Source organism: Mustela erminea, chromosome 3 (genome assembly GCF_009829155.1).
Source record: "Mustela erminea isolate mMusErm1 chromosome 3, mMusErm1.Pri, whole genome shotgun sequence".
In the NCBI taxonomy this organism is placed as follows: Eukaryota; Metazoa; Chordata; class Mammalia; order Carnivora; family Mustelidae; genus Mustela; species Mustela erminea.
This window is the reverse complement of record NC_045616.1, coordinates 112,344,834-112,365,317: the sequence shown is the minus strand read 5'-3', so window position 1 is coordinate 112,365,317 and position 20,484 is coordinate 112,344,834. Positions and strand designations below refer to the sequence as shown.

Here is a 20,484-nt window from a genome sequence, read left to right as displayed (position 1 = left end):
GAAAAAAGGTATTCCATGCAACATTTACAAAACATAGTAACGCATTAGAAATGTTAGCAACTGCAGTTGACCCTTGAAATATGTGGCTTAGGGGCTCTAACTCCACCTGAGCAGTCAAAAATCCACATATAACTTTGAACTCCCCCAAACTAATAGCCACTGTTGACCAGAAACCTTCCTAGTAACATATATATTGTATGTCACATATATTATGTGCTGTATTCTTACAATAAAGTAAGGTAGAGAAAAGAAAATGTTATTAAAAAACTCATAAGGAAGAGAAAATACATTTATTGTACTGTGCTTTATTTATTGAAAAAAATTGCATACAAGTGGACCCATGTAATTCAAACCCATGTAGTTCAAGGGTCAACTATATATCATTTTCTGACAAAATGCTTTGAACCAGATTATTAAAACTGAGGGCAAAGAGATTGCTGGGAATAAGGCATCATTTGCATGTTTGTCCTCTTCCAAACCTAATTTAGTCTCCCATCTGTTTCAAAATAATTTTGTTTGGATTTTTCCATTATTTGTGGTACATTGTTATAAGTCCTATTCAACAATTAGAATATCTAGTTTAATGCTACCAGCTGAAACAAACCCAAAGTATGTCGAGCCTATTACTTTAGGACAATTGTCACTGTGAGTAGAATGTATTGCATTATAAGCTTATATGTCTGTCTCTCACATCATAATGTAGATTTTTTTTTATTCCCAGTATAGTGCCTGGCACATAGCTGGTACCTCATTTTTATTCAAGTAATATATGCTCTTATGAATGGGTGGAACAAATGCACTAATACATTCCAATCTACCCATACCAAAAATATTTTAAGGAAAAGATTTCAAATCAGTCTCTTCTCTTGAAGTCCAGAATTCTGCTGGTCAAAACCCCTCTTAAGGCTACTTTGGTAATTCATTTCAACCAGTCATTAAGCGAGGGCACTGCAAGAGACCGCTGTAGGAGAGAGGATCAAGGTGAGTGAGCTAGCGAATGAGGAATGAGGGAGAGGCCCCTGAACAAGTAACAGGTAGGTGCTCCTGTTTGTTGATCTTTTACTATACGTCACACATGTTTAATATATCTACTCTTCACAACTACATATAGAAGTTGTAGTGATTATAAAAAATATTACCACATTCTTTTTGTAGGGCTAAGGAAGCAGAGGTGGTACAAGGTTAAATGACATTCTCAAGGTCACACTCCCAACCGGTAGTCCATTTACACCTTGGTTAATGAGGCCTAGATTTGCTGTGTGTGTGAGCCCTTGTTGAAGGCCAGTTGTGGGGAAAGGTAGGCAGCTGAGATTGCTTCTCTGTGTTAACTATGCTGTCTCCCTTCTCTAGATCAGTGTGTCTTAAATTCAACTGCACATTTATATAGCTGCCTCAGTCCAATCCCAGAAGATGTTTATTTAAATTTTGAGAGCTTGGCTTGCATATCAGGTTTAAAAAAGAAAAAAAAGAAATCCCCAGATGATTCTAACGTGTGATCACATTACCTTTTCCAGTGTTTACAATCGAGAGTTAAACCAGATGACCCTACACACCTGTGGACCTAAAGTTTCTTGTCACAGAATAAAGCCAAGTTTTGGATGAGTGAGATAAATATACCTATATGGCTCAGACTCTGCTTTCTGAGCTCAGACCACAAGAGCATGGGAAGAAGTCATTGTGGGGCTTCTAACTCTTGAATGTAGTTTGGTACACAGGTGGTAGCTGGTAAGCCTTAATCATGGTTCAGTGTTGATGTATGAAACAATAAAAACACCAGTCGGTATTTTTCACCTGAGTAATCAGAGTAAAAGCTAGCATGCCTGCAAGCTTACTTGATGCTAAGACTGGAGGAATTGATAAAAGCTATGCATATTTTTCACTTACCCAGGTAAGTCTAATTCTTTCCTTAGCAAAACTGGACTTAAAAAACACCCCCAGCTATCATGTTGTTGGTGGGTGGATCAGTTATAACTATCACTCGTCTGCCACCCACTTTTCACTCCCTGTGGCTCCAACCAGAAACCTGAAAATACCATGAAGTGGTTTTTCATGAGTCTTCTTTTACACGACTGTGATGAACTTCCATCGTCCCAACTTGCTAGATAAATGTTTAAGTTACATGTTAGATTGTCTTAAGTAAACTTGTCTATGGTATCTACTGTAAATGATGACATTTTCACTCCTCCATAGATCAAGGGTGGCTTGAGGCTTGAATGTGGAGTGAAGGCCAAGGAGCCAGTTTAGTTTTTAAATTCTCCCCCCAAAATATTATCAAGTATAATTACAAATAGTTAATAACTTCTCCAGGAATTATTGCATGGACAACTTGAGTGAAGTTTTTTTAGTTCGAGAAACAGACTCTTCTTCTCTAAATATCTTACATTTATTGATATTTTACTAGGAAATGACACTTAATGAAAATTACATAATTTAATCTTCATAAGAACATGCTGAGGTATGCCCCTCCCCATGCCACTCCCAGTTTGTAGATGAGAAACTAGACCATTGCTAAGATTCTACAATGACAATATGGAAGACCCACACTCCGTTATTATCCTGAATCAGGAAAATACACTAGCTTCCAAGTGGCTGGTGGGTGCTTCATGCAGCATATTAGGTACATATTCATAGAGAGGGAATATAACAGTGTGGGTCAGAATGTAGTGTTTAAGTCAGACTTTGTAGGCTTGTACCTCATCTTTTTCACCTTCTATCTTGGACAGATTCCTTATTCTTTCTGTGTTCAAGTTTTTTTCACCTGCAAAAAAAGGATAACAGTGATAACCCTCATTGTGAGGACTTTGTGGGATAACATATAAAGTACTTGAGGCAGTACCTGGTCAAAAACAGAGATCCATAAATGTTAGCTATTGTTACATACAGTTAAAACTCTCCCACAAGTCACCAATATGGATTCCTATTTTCAGATGCAGGATGAGTCTCTTTGAGCTATCATATATACACTATTCATTGATTGCTTCATTTCTGCATTTGAAAGGGTATTTGTGGAGTCCCAGCACTATACTTATCTATGAAGTCACAAAGGATACTAAGATAGAGGTCTTTCCTGTTGTCACAGTTTACAGATTAGAGAGATGAGCTCTTCCCTAATAATAATATAGGAAGGAGGCTCTGATTATAATTTACAGCTGCAGTTTCCTTGATCCTCCCTTTCCTCAATGAAAGGCTACTTTTTTCTGTGAAGTCATTTCAACCAACACCAATCTTTCCTCTCTTGGGAGTTTCATAACAGAAAAAACACTGAGGATACTTGATAATAAACTAAGATACAACGACCCAAAAAGCCAGATGGTTCTTGGAGCTTATTTAATCTGTAATTGGAAGTTTGTACCCTTCACCTATTTTGCTTCTACCCTTAACTGTTTCCCCTCAGGCAAACACTAGTTAGTTCTCATGAGTCTGTTTCTATTTTTATTGTTTGCTCATTTGCACATTTTATTTTTTAGATTCATTTGTCTTTGATCTGTTTTACTTAGCAGAATGCCCTCTAGGGCCATCCATGTTGTCACAAAAGGCAAGATTTTTATCTTTTTTTCTTATGGTTAAGAAATAGTCCATTGTGTGTAGGTGTGTGTGTGTGTGTGTGTTTGTACACCATATTTATCCATTCATCTATCAGTGGACATATGGGTTCCTTCCATAACTTGGCTCTGAATGTTACTTCAGTAACCATAGGGGTTCATATCACTTTTGAATTAGTGTTCTCATTTTCTTCAGGTAAATACTCAGAAGTGAAATGATCATATAGTATTTGTATTTTTTTTAATATTTTATTTATCTATTTGACACAGAGAGAGAGAGGTATCACAAGCAGGCAGAGAAGCAGGCAGAGAGAGGGGTGAAACAGGTTCCCTGCTGAGCAGAGAGCCCAATGTGGGGCTCCATCCCAGGACCCTGAGATTGTGACCTGAGCTGAAGGCAGAGACTTAACCTACTGAGCCACCCAGGCGCCACCAGTATTTGTATTTTTTTAAAGATTTTTTTATTGATTTATTTGACAGACAGAGATCACAAGTAGGCAGAGAGGCAGGCAGAAAGAGAGAGGGGGAAACAGGCTCTCTGCTGAGCAGAGAGCCCCATGCAGTGCTCGATGCAGGGCTCAATCCCAGGACCCCGAGATCATGACCTGAGCCAAAGGCAGAGGCTTAACAAACTGAGCCAACCAGGCTCCCCTGTATTTTTTGTTTTTTGAAGAACCTCCATACTGTTTTCCAGAGTGCCTACATCCATTTACATTTTTAACAACAGTGTACCAGAGCTCCCTTATCTCCACATCCTTGCCACAACTGTAATTTCTCATCTTTTTGATACTAGCCATTCTGATAGGTGTGAGGTAATATCTTACTATTGTTTTGATTTGCATTTCCCTAATTATGAGTGATGCTGAGCATCTTTCCATGAGTCTCTTGGCTACTTTTGTGAGTCTTCTTTGGAAAAATGTCTATTCAGGTGTTCTGCCTATTTTTAGTTGAGTTATTTATTTTGGTGTTGAGTTGTAGGAGTTCTTTATCTATTTTGGATAGTAACCCCTATCAGATAAGTCATTTGCAAATATCCCATTCAGTAGGTTGTCTTTTTTGTTGTTAGTAGTGGTCTCCTTTGCTATACAAAGCTCTTTAGTTTGATATAGTACCAATTACTTATTTTTGCTTATGTTTTCCTTGTCTGGAAAGACATATTCAGAAAAAATATTGCAAAGGCCAAGGTCCATGAGTTTACTAGCTATATTTACTTTTAGGAGTTTTATAGTTTCAGGTCTTAACTTTAGGTCTCTAATCCACTTTGAGTTTATTTTTGTATATGATGTAAGAAAGTGATCCGGTTGGGGGCGCCTGGGTGGCTCAGTGGGTTAAGCCGCTGCCTTCGGCTCAGGTCATGATCCCAGGGTCCTGGGATCGAGTCCCACGTCGGGCCCTCTGCTGGGCGGGGAGCCTGCTTCTTCCCCTCTCTCTTTCAGCCTGCCTCTCTGCCTACTTGTGATCTCTGTATGTCAAATAAATAAATAAATAAATCTTTAAAAAAAAAAAAAGAAAGTGATCCGGTTGCATTCTTCCACATGTAGTTGTCTAGTTTTTCCAACATCCATTTATTGAAGAGACTGTCTTTTTCCCATTGCATATTCTTGCCTCTTTTCTTATAGATTAATTTACCATAAAAGCATGGATTTATTTTGGGTTTTTTAAATTCTGATCCATTGATTTATGTATCTATTTTAATGCCAGTACCATACCGTTTTGGTTACTATAGCTTTCTGGTAAAGTTTCAAATCTGGGACTGTGATACCTCCAGCTTTGTCCTAAGATTGCTTTGGCAATTAAGGGTGTTTTATGGATCCATACAAATTTTATGATTGCAATAAATGCTATTGGTATTTTGATAGAGACTGTACCGAATTTATAGATTGTTTTGGATAATATGGATATTTTAACAATATTCTTCCAAATCGTGTTCATGGAATATATTTCAATTTATTTGTGTTGTCTTCCATTTCTTGTTGTTTTCAGAGTATAGTTCTTTTACTTCCTTGGTTAAATTTTGTGCTAAGTATTTTGTTCTTTTTGATGAAATTGGAGATAGGATTGTTTTCTTAATCTCTTTTTCTGCTATTTCATTGTTAATGCATAGAAACACAACAAATTTCTGTATATTAATTTTGTACCCTACAATTTCACTGAATTCATTTATTCATTCCAATAGTTTTTTGGTGGAGTCTTAGGTTTTTTATATATTAATATCAAATCATCTGCAAATAGCATTTTTACCTATTGCTTACCAGTTTGGATGTCATTTATTTCTTGTGTAATTGCTGCAGCTAGGACCTTTGATACTATGTTGAACAAAGATGGTAAGAGTGGACATCCTTGTCTTGTTCTTGATCTGAGAGGAAAAGCTTTTAGCTTTTCACCACTGAGTATGATGTTGGCTGTGGGTTTTTCAAAAATGGCCTTTATTTTGTTAAGGTACGTTCCTTCCATACCTACTTTGTTGAGACCTTATATCATGAACGGATTTTGAATTCGGTCTAATGCCTTCCGGCATCTATAGAGATGTTCATATGAATTTTATCTTTCATTTTGTTAATGTATCACACTGATTGATTTACACATATTGAACCATCCTTGCATCCCTGGAATAAAGCTCACTTAATAGTGTTGAATGATCCTTTTAATTGTTGAACTCAGTTTGCTAATATTTTGTTGAGAATTTTTACATCTATATTCATCAGAGATAGTGGTCTACAATTCTCTGTGTCCCTCTCTTTGTAGTATCTTTTTCTGGCTTTGGTATGAGGGTAATGCTGACCTCATAAAATGAATTTGGAAGTATTCCTTTCTCTTCCATTTTCTGAATAGTTTGAGAAAGATAGGTATTAACTCTTCTTTCAGTGTTTGGTAGAATTCATCTATGAAATTCATCTGGTCTTGGACTTTTGTTTGTTGTTAGATTTTTGAATACCACTTCAATTTTATTACTAGTAATTGGTCTGCTCAGTTTTTAATTTCTTCCTGATTCAGTCTTTGATCATACATATTTCTAGGAATTTATCCATTTCTTCTAGGTTGTCCAATTTGTTGGCATATAATTTTTTATATTGTTACATAATTTTTATATTGTTATTTTTTATATTTGTCTTGTCACTTACAACTTTTTTCATTTCTGATTTTGAATCCTTTTTTCTATTTTTCCAGATTTTATTTATTTATTTGAGAGAGAGAGACCACAAGTAGGCAGAGCAGAAGGCAGAGGGAGAAGGAGAAGCAGGCTCTCTCTTTGCTGAGTAAGGATCCCAAAGCAGGTCCCTGGGATCATGACCTGAGCCAAAGGCAGCCGCTTAACCAACTGAGCCACCCAGGCACCCCCCTACACACACACTTTATTTTTTTCCTGATTAGTCTTACCAAAGATTTATAAATTTTATTTTAAAAGAATAAGCTTTTAGTTTAATCTTTTCTTTTTTAGTCTATTTCATTGATTTCCAATCTGATCTTTATTATTCCTTCCTTCTACTAACCTTAGGCTTTGTTCTTTTTTAGTTCCTTGAAGTGTAAGGTTAGATTTAAGATTATTAGGTTTGAGATTTTTGTTTGTTTGTTTCTTAAGGTGGACCTATATTGTTATAAACTTCCTGTATCCCAAAGATTCTGAACCATAGTATTTCTAGTTTCTTTTGTCTCCACATTTTTTATTAAAAAAGATTTTATTTATTAGAGAGAGAGAGAAAATGAGGTGGGAGGAGGGAGAAGCAGACTCCCCACTGAGCGGGGAGCCCAATAAATTAGTCCCAGGACCCTGAGATCATGATGTAAGCTGAAGACAGACACTTAAATGACAGAGCCATCCAGGCACCCCACCAGGTATTTTTTATTTGCTCCTTGATTTTTTCCTTGACCCATTTGTTCTTAGTAGTATGCCTTCTAGACTTCATATCTGTTTCTTCCAGTTTTTTTTTTTTCCTTGTAATTGATTCCTAGTTTCATACTGTTGTGGTTTGAAATGATGATTTCTGTCTTGTTAAATTTATTGAGACTTCTTTTGTGGCCTAACATGTGCTCTATCCTAGAGAATGTTCCATATGCACTTGAAAAAGGATGTGTATTCTTTTAGTTTTAAATGGAATTTTCTGTATATATCTTTAACTCCATCTGGTCTAATACGTCATTTAAAGCCACTGTTTCTCTACTGATTTTCTGTTTGGATATTTTATTCATTGATGTAAATGGGCTGATAAAATCCCCTACTATTATTGTATTACTGAAAATTTCTCCCTTTTTGTTTGTTAATATTTGCTTTATTTGTTTAGGTGCTCCTGTGTTGGGTGTAGAGATATTTACAAATGTTATGTCTTCTTGTTGCAGTGGTCTTTTTATCATTGTATAATGCCCTTCTTTGTCTCTTGTTACAGTTTTTGTTTTAAAGTCTATTTCGTCTGATAAAGATATTTCTACCACAGCTTTTTTTCTTACTTTCATTTGCATGGAATATATTTTTTCCATCCCTTTACTTTCAGTCTGTATGTGTCTTTAGATCTCAAGTATTCTCTTGTAGGATAGCATATAGATGTGTCTCATTTTTTTATTCTATTCACTTTGTCTTTTAATTGAAGCATTTATTCCATTTATAAAGTAATTATCAGTAGATACGTACTTATTGCCATTTTTAAAAATTGTTCTCTGGTTGTTTTATAGCTCTTCTTCCTACATTCTTTTGCTCTCTTTGCTTATAGTTTGAGGACTCTCTTTAATGTCATGCTTCAATTACTCTCACTTTATTTTGGGGAAGGTAATGTAATGGAAGATTTTGGTTTGCGGTTACCATGTTGTTCATATAGAACATTCTAAGTATGTAGCAGTCTAGATTAAGTTGGTGGTTGCTTAAGTTCAAACACAGTCTAAAAGCACTACATTTTTACTCTCCTTTCCATGTTTATGTATATGATGTCATATTTTAATCTTTTTTATTTTATGTATTCCTTGACTAATTTCTGTGGATATAATCAACTATACTATTTTTGCATTTTGTGCTTCATACTAACTAAATAAGTGATTAATTTGTTAACATTAATGTATGTTTGCTTTTACCATTATTTTTTTCCTGCCATAATTTTCTCATTTCTAGTTATGACCTTTTATTTTACACTTAAAGAAGTCCCTTTCACATTTCACATTTCTTGTAAGGCCAGTTTAATGGTGATGAACTCCTGTGACTTTTGTTTGTCTGGGAAAGTTTTTCTCTTTCAATTCTGAATGATAGCCTTGCCAGGTGAAGTATTTTTGCTTGTAGGTTTTTTCCTTTCAGCAGCCAATCCCTTCTGGCCTGCAAACTCTCTGCTACAAAAGAAAAAAAAAAAAAAAATCAGCTGATAGCCTTAGAGGCTTTTCCCTTTTATGTAATTGTTGGCCCCACTCCTGCTGCTTTTAAGATTATTTATTTATTTTTAAATATTTCCATTTTAATTATGTGTCTTAGTGTAGCCCTCCTTGGGTTTAACTTGTTAGGGGCTTCCTGACCTGGAAGTCTGTTTCCTTTCTCAGATTCGGGACATTTTTAACTATCATTTCTTCAGGTAAGTTTCTGCCCTCTTCTTTCTCTCTTCTCTTTCTGGAGAAGAAAATATGAATGTGAGTATGCTTGATGTGGTCTCAGAGATCCCTTAACTTATTCTCATTTTTTAAATCTCTTTTTCTTTTTGCTGTTCAGCATACGCGTTCTCCATTACCCTGTCTTCCAGTTCAGTTATCCGTTCTGCATCCTCTAATCTTCTGTTGATTTCCTCTAGTGTAGTTTTAATTTCAGTTTTTGTATTTTGGTTCGGACTAGTTCTTTATATTTTCTGTTTCTTTGTTCTGAGTTAATTCACTTACCTCTCAAGTTCTGTGAGTATCTTTCTGACCAGCACTTTCAACTCTTCGTCAGTTTGCTTATCTCCATTTTGTTAGTTCTTTTTCTGTGGTTTTGTCTTGTTTGTTTGTGGGAACATACTCTTATGTCTCCTTATTTTGTCTCTGTGTTTTTATTTATCAAGTGGATCAACTACATCTCCTGATCTTGAAAGTAGTGGGCTTAAGTTGAAGGCTTCCTGTGGTGCCCTATAGCACAATCTACTCCTGGTCACCAGAACCAGGTGCTCTAGGAATGTCCCCCGTGTAGGCTGTGTACACCCTCCTGTTGTGGCTGTGACTGCTGTGGGCACAGTGGTGGGTGGGGTCCGCCCCTAGTGCAGTTAGCTGAGAGGCTTGATTATAGCACCTCTAGGTATGCTGATGTGTGTGGGGTTAGCTCCCCAGTCCCTGTGGCAGGGTTTGCTTTGGAGGGACACTGATTCCAGCAAAGGCCACCTGCCAGGTATTGTGGGAGCAGTAGTCTCTTTGAGTGGTTGCTGTTCCCAACAGAGGTAACCTGGCCAGTTATGGCAAGACAGGAGTCCTTCAGAGGGGGCTGGGTAGGCCAGAGTATGTAAGATGGATTTGTTGAAGAGTGATAGGTGAGGCAAGTACTGCTAGCAAGTGGAGAGTTTCAGAACTGGCTTTTTCAAGCATATAGCCATCTAGGCTGAAATAGGGTAAGAAAAAGGGTGCCCTTCAGCACTTCTGTTCCTTGAGAAAGCTTTTGCAGATTCTTGCCCCTCATGTTCAAAAATCAGTCAACAAATCTCCTTGTATAACCCAGGCACTTACCAAACTGGTTCTTCTGTGCAGGCATACACAGTAAGTAATATAGCATGCTGGCTCTTCAATTAAAAGTGGAGACTTGGTTTCCTATGACCTTCTGGCTCTCCTGGAGTTAGGTCCTGCTAATTTTTAAAGCCAGACATTATGGGAGCTCATCTCAGTGCAGGCACCCAGGAATGGGGGTGCCCACCCCCTTGTGCCTTCATGCTTGTCCTATCCCTCCCACTTCTGGGTAGTCACAGCAGTACTTTGGTTCCTAACCATGCCTCTTCCCTCCTACCCTTCTTGATGTGGCTTTCTTTTTATGATGTTACTTGTTACAGAAGATATGTTCTGCCAATCTTCAGGTCATTTTCAAAGTGAGTTGCAATATATGTAGTTGTTACACCTCGGTATAGCTGTGGGAGTGGTGAGCTCAGGATCCTTCTATAACACCATCTTCTCTCTTTCTATAATAATCTTCAAAAAGTTCATTAATCAGAACATGTCACTTAGCTCATCTCCTCTATTTAATACCCTTAACGGATTCTCCTTTTACTTTAAAGTGTAAACTCCTTTGCATGCTCTGCATGATATAACTTCTGTTATCTCAGCATCACCTTGATACCCTGGTCTATCCCCAGATGCTAGGTGTTCCAGTTTTTTTAAAGAAGATAATGTGTCCCTTCCTCAGTGTCTTCTGTTATATACTCTGGAATTAGTCAGAAGTTGGTGTCTTCTAACTTTTAAACTTCTCCTTAAATATCACCTTCTCAAAGATGTCTTCCCTCAGTATTCTAGTTAGGTTTCACTGTCCCTGCTGTTCTCCATCACATAAACCATAATTTGTGATTATACTTTTCGTTGCTCACTTGATTTATAGTGTTCTCTATCACTAAAATATAAGGTACATAAGGTCAGAGATAGTTGATAGTAACTGATAGTTGGTAAGCAGGCAATAAATATTTGTGGACAGAGTGAATGGATTACAGTTATGTCTTCTTCATTACTGAGGTTGCTTATCAGAAGTCACAGAATAAAGTTTGTCTCAGTAGTGATTCAGTTACCCAACTTGATGAGGTCACACGATCTGTTTTACTGTACCTTTTTTCAGGTATCACCACTGTCCTGACAATGACCACCCTCAGCACTATTGCCCGGAAGTCACTCCCCAAGGTCTCCTATGTTACAGCAATGGATCTCTTTGTGTCTGTTTGCTTCATCTTCGTCTTCTCTGCTTTGGTGGAATACGGCACCCTGCATTATTTTGTCAGCAACCGGAAACCAAGCAAGGATAAAGACAAAAAGAAGAAAAACCCTGTATGTATCATTTCCCATTGGGATCACTGAAATTTTTATGTAAAAGGACTCCTGGTTTTGTTTTTGTTTGGTCTTAGCCTGTCTGCAGGCTAAAGCTCAGCACTTTGGGCTCCAAAATGAAAACAATGTATGAGTTTGGCCAGGCCATAAGAATTAATTTTGGTCATTTTTTACTTGGAAGAGGCCTGATTCACTAAGGCAGACTCTTACTCTCTTTACTTCATAGGGGTTACAAACACTGTTGAGACATGCATTTATTTTCCAGTTGCTGTTATTTTAGGTTTCATTGATTGTCCTCTTTCTGCTCCTTACTGTAACATTCTTAAAACATTGATGTTTTAAATTAACATTTTCATTCAAGGCTTTCCATTAGGAAGCCACAATGTTCTTGAAGTTTCAAAAGATCACCAAACTTTTGCAAGTAATTGTGTGTGTGTGTGTGTGTGTGTGTGTGTGTGTGTGTGTGTGTGTTTTACCACCAGAGGACTAAGACTGGTTTCATACTCAAAATGTATTATTTTGTTTTTAAATGAAATGGATCATCTATTGTTTGGGCAAGTTACTTAGCTTCCTTATGTCTTTATGTTCTCCTATATAAGACTAGTATTATAAAAAATACATACCTTAAAGGACTGCTGTGGTAATGAAGGTAAAAAGCATTACCTGGTACCTTACAAATGAAAGTCCTTACCATTAATAGTGATGATGATGGTTGATGTTCATAATTTATACAGTTACCAACTTGGATTGATTTCCGTGATTTAGGAAAAGGTAAGATGACTTCATCTTGCCACCAAACTTCAAGTAGAGATGCTAAGACACAAATATACAGGCCTCATGCAATTATCCTTTAAAATGGATGTTGAAGAGAACAAGTAGCTACCCACTTACACACATGAGTGTAGTGGCTCTCTGGCTTCTAGGAAACTCCATAGAAGTTAATATCCATTCCTTTCTAACTGAGGGGCAAAGGAAGTCACCCTAGCTTCCTGAATTTATAGACCTTCCCGGTCTGTCATAAAGGCCATGAGGTCCTTGATAGTGGCTAGCTCTCTGACTCACCAATTTTGGCAAGGACTATATTTTAATGAGGAAATACAGATGATTCTAGGTTGTATCCTGATGGATCTCCAAGAACCCTGGTGAAATTCTACAAATGGCATACATTTATCTGAATGTTAGAATCTGTAACAGGTAAAGAAAAAAAGCATTAATTTTGATGATTAATACAAAAAGAAATGCTTATCCCTAATTTCCCAAATATTCATTATGCTTTATGCAGTCCTTTCCTTCCCTGTCTTGTTTGCCTCTCTATCTTTGCATTTTTTCTATCCTTATTTTATTTTCCTTATTGTGTTTTTAAAAAATTATTATTTCTCCCCATCCTCACTTTCCCTCACATTTTTCCCCCAAAAGAGGGTTCTGTGACACTCAGCATTATTACATGCCAGTATTAACAAGAATGTGAGGGTGAGCTCATAAACAAGAGTCCTTTGAAAAAAGCCCTTATGCCCTAATAGCTATATCATTGCCGAGGGGATTAAAGAAACTGAAAAAAATCAAATTACCTGAAAATTTTTTGGATTTTCCTCTTGTAAGCCAATTAGATGATTTACCACAACTAGAAGGAGCCTAAGCTATAAATGAAAAGCTTAAATTTCATTTTTCCATTAAATATACCCATTGGTTCATTGTGTTAACACTTACCTAGTAAGGCTTCCTTGATGTTAATTAGAAAATAAAATCAAAGTACTTTCATACAGGGAAGTCAGGCAATGGAAAGAAGCTTCCTCACAAATGGACAACACTGGCTTTTGCATTTAGAGAATTGTGGGTTAATTTATTGAAATCTCCAAATTCCATTTTCCAACTTTAGGCACGTACTTTGTTCCAAGCCCAGAATTGTCCTTCTGTGTTTATAATTTCAGTTCATTTTACTATGTTTTTAAACTGTGTTTTTAATTTATCTTATTTTGTCTTTTTCTTTTCTTTTTTTCTTCTTTTAATTAAAAAAAAATGCAATTCTCTTTTCTGTCTACAAACCCAAAGCTTCTTCGGATGTTTTCCTTCAAGGTATAATGTTTTTGGAATGAAAATTCACTGCATGCAACTGCTGAATTTAATTATTAACGCTTACATGGTGTTTCGATTTTTTTTGTTGTTGTTTTTTAGTGAGTAGATATTTAAGCATTCTGTGAGAGGTAAGATGAAGAAAGTTCTATAGATTTCTAGAGTTGAGTCATCAACCCTACACTAATTCTCAGATGTTCGGTCTTACAAAGCTATAAGCTCTAGGACACGTCGTTAGGAATAAAGTCTTCTTTAAATATCAAAGTCAAAACTTATCCTCCCTTCTCAGATAAAATTCACTGACTGCACCTACCATATATACCATAAATGCTCTTAAAATGTAATTTGGTAAATCCTAATGCAAAACAGGATTGTTTTTTGATAAGTAGCTTTAATAATCTCCATTGTTCTGAATTCTGAACCTATCAATTCTATAAAAGTAATATTCTCTTTGAAATGCTTTAAGTTAAAATACCCATCCCTCCCTCCTACGGTAATCCAGGGGCCTTTTGGCTCTATCACGCAATAATGCATTGATATTTCTTTTTCCAGTTGAATTGGGATAACTTACTCAGAGACACTAGGGTTCATATTTATAATATCCTAAAATTAACTCTTCCAAATTAAATTAATCATTGATATTTATAGTACTTTCACAATTACTGTGGCAACAAAGATTAAATTATCATTCAATTAATTGGTATTTGTTTCTTCTCACATAGTAAAAAGGTGGTAGCATTTTTTTCTGAATAAACATTGCTGACATTCTGAAGCTTCTAGCTGCTGAATGATAGACAAAACATAAGCCATGCTATTTGTGGTATAAACTCAGAAAACTCCTATATTTATATATATTTTAACATTTTCTTTTAATCGCATTTAGTGCATTTGCTCAGTGTAATGGGGTTTACTATTTGCCTATAGGTAAGCATGACACAAAATTTGAGTTCAAAATTGATGCATTTTATTTCTCTGTTCTACTCACATGCAACACCATTAAATGCCTTCATGTAACCAACCTCACATCTAATATTTACTAGACTAAAATTCCATGTAGTTGTTTGATTTAAATCTTTAAACTTTGAGTTCTTTTGGTGTTCAATCTTCTTGCTATAGCTATTAGCTTATGGTATTATTTTCAGCTGCACCGCTTAAGCTCAAAATTTGAAATCTGCAAATGTGCTATCCTTCTAAGTTCAATTTTACCATTGTAGATCACGATTTCATAGCAATTCTTGAGTACTCATTTTCAGATTCATCATTCACCTTGGTGACATTATGGAGACCTAATCTAGGATTTATCAAGTATAACTAACTCTTATTCCCGACCCTTGTCTCAGGCACCTACCATTGATATCCGTCCAAGATCAGCAACCATTCAAATGAACAATGCCACTCACCTTCAAGAGAGAGATGAAGAATATGGGTATGAGTGTCTGGATGGCAAGGACTGTGCCAGTTTCTTCTGCTGTTTTGAAGATTGCCGAACAGGAGCTTGGAGACACGGGAGGATACATATTCGTATCGCCAAAATGGACTCATATGCACGGATCTTCTTCCCCACTGCCTTCTGCTTATTCAATCTGGTTTATTGGGTTTCCTACCTTTATCTGTGAAAGAGGTATGGGTTTTATTGATGTGGGTCTTATTCACTAAATCTCATGGAGAGAAGATGTCCTTTCTAAGTCCACTTAAAGAATCCCCTGTGTGGTTTATGATAATTTGAATTTGTTTCTTTGTTCTAACCTGCTAAACTGTGTTGATGTCATATTGTTTGCGCCCAACTCTCCTGTGGTAAGTGTAATTTGAACTTTAATGTTTGCTGTGTTTCAAACCTGCAAGGCAAAGTGAAATTAGAGCAAGAACACTGAAACCCAACAAGATATTTTCAGCTACAATGATTGAAATCGTGGAAGCCATGACTACTTGCAGTGGTGGTGTCCTTAATCAATTCAAGATACAATTAAACGCAAAAGGTCCAAAACTGTACCCTATGTTCATTTGGGGGCAGGTTGTAGTAAATTTGGTCCCAGTAGGATATCTCCCTCATTTGAGAAAAATCACAAGTCACTTTAAATATGAGTCTAGACTAGAAATCTATTACACCTCTATCTCAAGATAGGAAGAAAATTTCCTCCACCTCACATGTACAATGATGTAAATATTTCAGTAACGTAGACTGCTTCAAGTTTAATGCATGCATCTCTTTAGAGCCAAAATAAATGGAATGAAGTTAACATCATAAAGCATTGTCTTTTATTCTGTGTCTTTGGGCTATAAAAGAATCATGAATGTAATTACAAGGGTTCGGGTTTGGAATTGGAGGGAGGAATTTTCTCTATCTTCTCCCTCATGCATGAAGATGCGAAGAGCTTATTTTTTTCCATGTAGGACATATTAAAACACTTTAAGTAAAATATAGACTGAATAATTGACATTTGCCACCTCTAACTATGCCCAATTTCATAGAGTATAAAGTAATTGTATGTGCTTGCAGCTATTTTTTCTTCCTTTTAGGATGACTGATAGATTATAACGGAATTTATTCTCCATCTCAAGATCTGCTTCTAGTGATTGTGAGTGCCTTGTGGGCAGAACCTTGTCATTTCCTCTTTGGATCCTCAGCACCTTATATAGTGCCTGGCACGTAGTTGGTGCTCAACAGATATGGTTTGAAGCGAACTGGCTTCATATGCTTCTGTGAATCTCTTTAAGCCAGCGAGAACCAGTGATTCATCTTTTCACATAGGCATTGTCAAATGTTATCTGGTCTTGTGAAAATTAACAGAAGGATCCAAAGATCTCGGCCTAAAATAAATTTATGATAATTAACAAAAATAACCAAAGTCCATACTTCTTTTAAAACAACACTGAAGTTCTATGTTTATGCACAGAAATGGGCCTACTAAGACATTATTTAGGGTTTATATATATTTTTCCAGGTTTGGAGACGAGTTAGCTTTGACCCATCCACAATTCCACTTGGAGACATGATAGGCAAGAGCAGGATTCCTACCTGACTGGTGTTCAGAATGTTTGTATTCTACGCTCTGTTAAAAGAGTACTGAAGATTAATTTTTAAAAATTGAAAGAATAAGCGACTTACATGGAGGTTGATCCTATGACTGTGGCCTCATTCAACTATGTGATAATCACATGAAGTGGTTGTCCCAGATTTCCAACACGATGAGTTGAGCTCCACCTCCATGTACTCATCCTGAATCTTGATTTTTTCTAAAACAGCACCCTTCGTCGGTTCTTTCTTATGGCAATCATTTCCCTAAGTTAGAACTCAATCACAGCCAGTATTAACTAGATAGGTAATCTAAAAAGAGTAGAAAAGAAAGAGTGGCTTTGTTATAAAACTATGTAAGGTCCTCATTGAGTCATCTGGATGAATCTTGAAACACATTTAGCTGCCAATTTTACAAACCTTTGATATATCAGTGCTCTAGTATATAACCTCAAACACATGTAAATAGGATTAATTTTTTCATGTTTTGAATTGTTAACACTTAATGTTGACTCTGGGAGAGTTGTTGGCAAATTTTCAATGGTAAGAAACACATTATTGTCAACTTGAAATGTATTCTGTAATGGGGACACTCAAAAAAAGCTAGCTTTCCAATGTGTGCATAGTACTGGCAATATGAATATATATTGTATGTAATCTAATTCTTGATTATTAGCTGCTCCCCATCTATGTATTTGAAAAACCTTTTCACAAAGGGAATTACCTAATATGTGGACTTTTACAATAAAAATGCTGCATTCTATTTGATGGTGGCATGTCAGTGGTCTGGCTGGACTTGTTTGTTGTAAAGATTGTGACGACTCTTGTAGCATTCCTCAGTGCTGCCCTCTCTTTATGTGAGCTTTATTTGTAAGCAGTATGATTGTATTATGCAGTCCTCACTTCGAAGAAATTAAGAAATATATTTGGGGTATGGAATGGAAATGGAAGGAAGAAATGTCACCAAGTAAGTAAAGCTCAAACCCCAAAATTTGTGGTGTGGTTAAGAACACGGACACTATTGTCAGAAATAATGGGGACTCCAACTCTACCATTTACCTGTTGTTTGACTATTGTCAATTCATCCTTTACAAGCCTCCATTTTACCAGCTAAAAGGTATAATTATGCCACCCCATGTAGTGGCACTCAGCAAGTGGTCAGAAATGTCTTCTTCACTTCTAGTGATATTCTGCTGCCATGATCCTCCCACCTCCAACAGATCAGCTTTCCTTCAAAAAAATCCAGCAATACTCATATATGTCTTAATGTGATTCCACAGCATGAGGTTTCATTTTAAGGAGTATTTGTATTGCAAATATTCCATTAAACGATAGGTTGAAGATCTGAGACCCTCTTGTTGAGGAAATCTTACATATTAGTTACTTTTAAGGCCAAAAAGAACCTTTCTCGGTACCACCTAAACTTAAAAACATAGGGAGACATGCTCCAGAGACGGTATCCTATTTTATTGAAGTCCTTTGAAATTCTCAAAAGAAAGTACCGTAATCCTTTACAAGCACAGCTGCCCTAACCTTCCTCTGCCTGTCATTCTCTTGGCTCTTCATGGCTGCCTGCATCCAATTTAAACATCTCTTTCTCACCTTCTAGACGTGTTAAAAAAAAATAGCTTTCACTTAGGTTTTGACTTCTGTCTAACCCATTGCCCTTATCTTTAGCTGAGTGCATATTCATTGTATGGCCTTGGTCCCCCTTTTTAAGTCTCAATATTATTCTGACTAGTAGCAACAATTTTTGTCTGTGATGAAGGTCAAATTAAATTAACCAAATGATGCGGTCTCTGGGGATTATGTCAAAAATTGCTATCTCTATGCTTTGTCACTATGAATTTTTGTCAAATGTGTAGGAGAAAGGGAGAATGACCTAGACCAAAAGCTCTGCTGTATTTTTTAGTGCTGGTTAAATTGCCCAAAGGTCACAAAGCAAGTTGATGGCACACCTGGGAGAGGCATCTGACCGTTGCTTTTTCTTTTGGGTCTTACAGTGTTCCAGGGTTTGGAAGTAAAATTCTGGAATACTTTTTCTGATAATGTTTTAGGATCTGCCAAACTTGAAGATGCTTTCTTTCTTTGATCTTGTCCTCACTTTTTTATCGCAAGGAGACAGAAATTTGGATACCCAGCAAAAGAGATTATAAATTTTGCATTTCTTTTATTCTCTACCTAAAGTAATGATCAATCCATAGTCAGTGTTACCTACTGCTTTTAGAATTCTGTTTGAAAAAAGAGATCTCCAGTTGAAAAATTCCAGACCCAGAGTTGGCCTTTGCCCCTTGGGGTTTGAGATAATAGACAACAAAAGGGTTTCCCATGACTAGTCTCTACACGCTCATTATTTCTACTATACCAAGAAAGTGGTAGGATTTATTATTACTTGTTCTGACCAAATCATAGACCAAATATAAATTCACTTGTAATTTTCTAATGCCATATTTGGGATATAAATAAAGGTTTTCCCTCATTTGTATAACAAAATGTCAAAGAAGAGGTTCTTGTTCCGGTTTACCTAGGTTCAAATCCAGGCCCTGTCAAGACCTATTATACCTGAGAATGGGAATAATAATGGTTTATAACTCACAGTTTTATTATAAGGAGTAACTGTGTTAATACCAAAGAAGGAGTGGGTATTAATAATTTTCCTTAGCACATATATGAAAGGTCAGAAAAGAAAAGTCACAGGGTCATAATTTACCTTGCTTAAGAATAACAATTATCAGGACACTTGGGTGCTCAGTCAGTTAAGCATCTGCCTTTGGCTCAGGTCATAACCCCAGGGTCCTGGCATTGAGTCCTGCATTGGGCTCCCTGCTCAGCAGGGGAGCCGCCTTCTTCCTCTGCCCAGTGCTATCCCCACTTGTGCTCTCTCTGTCTGACAAATAAATAAATAATATTTTTAAAAAAGAATAATAATTATCATTTATGAAGTGAATTACTATATATTCCCACTTCCTGGGAATAAATAATAAACAATAAATATATTTTTAAAGATCTCATCTATTTATTTATTTGACAGAGAGAGAGGGAGAGCACAAACGGTGGGGGGGCAGGCAGAGGGGGAGAGAGAAGCAGACTTTCTGCTGAGCAGAGCCCAACATGGGGCTTGAACCCAGGACCCTGGGATCATGACTTGAGCCTAAGGCAGATGTTTAAGTGACTGCCACCCAGGCGTCACTTTATCTTTATAGTATCAGTAAAGATATCAGTATATCTTTACTGATATACCATGCTTGTTTCATGTACATAAAGAAAATTACAGAGGCAGTATTGGTGAGTAACTATTTCCAATTGGAACAGTATCATTTAAATTGCCATAGATGATACATATAAAGATATGCATGTAGATATCTTTTAAAAACTAAAAAATAATTTTTGTTTAAAAATATGGAAATGCAAGAAAAATATGGAAATGCTTAATTGGGCTGCTAAATAAACTAAGTGACATTATCAATAGCTATATAGTTACATTTTAATATAGTATGTATTTCCAACATAACTAAGGTAATAAATTATTTTGTAGCTAAATTTATAAGATCCTTAATGAAATGAACAGGAGGACTCCCATTCATAATTGAGGGCCCTTGCCATAAAAAAGAAAAAAAAATGTCATTGGGCCAGGGATAGAAAATTCAAGTCACATCTGGGGATTCTTTTCTTTCTTTCTTTTTTTTTTTTAAAGATTTATTTATTTATTTGAGAGAGAGAGAGAGAGAGAGAGAGATAACTTGATAGGGAGGGGCAGTGGGAGAGGGAGAAGGAATCTTAAGTAGACTCTGTACTGAGAGCAGAGCCCTAAGCAGGACTCAATCTCATAAGCCTGGAATCACTACCTAAGCCAAAACCAAGAGTCTAATGGTTAACTGACTGTGCCACCCAGGTCTCTCACATCTGAGGGTT

At 36.5% G+C, this 20,484-nt stretch overlaps 1 protein-coding gene and 2 long non-coding RNA genes across 7 annotated transcripts in view; 1 reads left to right on the top strand and 2 right to left on the bottom strand.

Moving 5' to 3' along the window:
* GABRG2 (gamma-aminobutyric acid type A receptor subunit gamma2) overlaps positions 1-15,965 on the top strand; it is a 105,728-nt gene extending 89,763 nt beyond the window's left edge. Inside the window, exons 8-10 of one of the 2 annotated variants that reach the window (XM_032337107.1) lie at positions 11,284-11,489; positions 13,539-13,562; positions 14,900-15,965. In XM_032337107.1, the coding sequence (XP_032192998.1) occupies positions 11,284-11,489; positions 13,539-13,562; positions 14,900-15,175 (506 nt within the window). In that variant the 3' untranslated portion in view covers positions 15,176-15,965. The remainder of the gene's footprint in view (positions 1-11,283; positions 11,490-13,538; positions 13,563-14,899) is intronic. The other variant, XM_032337108.1, reaches the window with a different exon arrangement.
* Positions 1,257-15,045, bottom strand: LOC116586747. The gene is made up of 2 exons (XR_004284135.1): positions 14,960-15,045; positions 1,257-2,758 (listed from the first exon to the last, which is right to left on the bottom strand). It is a non-coding gene; the product is annotated as an uncharacterized LOC116586747 (long non-coding RNA).
* Positions 15,079-20,484, bottom strand: part of LOC116586746 — a 28,952-nt gene continuing 23,546 nt past the window's right edge. For all 4 annotated transcript variants that reach the window (XR_004284131.1, XR_004284133.1, XR_004284132.1 and 1 more), the window contains 2 exons: positions 16,666-16,884; positions 15,079-15,169 (listed from right to left, as the gene is read on the bottom strand). This is a non-coding gene — a long non-coding RNA (uncharacterized LOC116586746). The remainder of the gene's footprint in view (positions 15,170-16,665; positions 16,885-20,484) is intronic.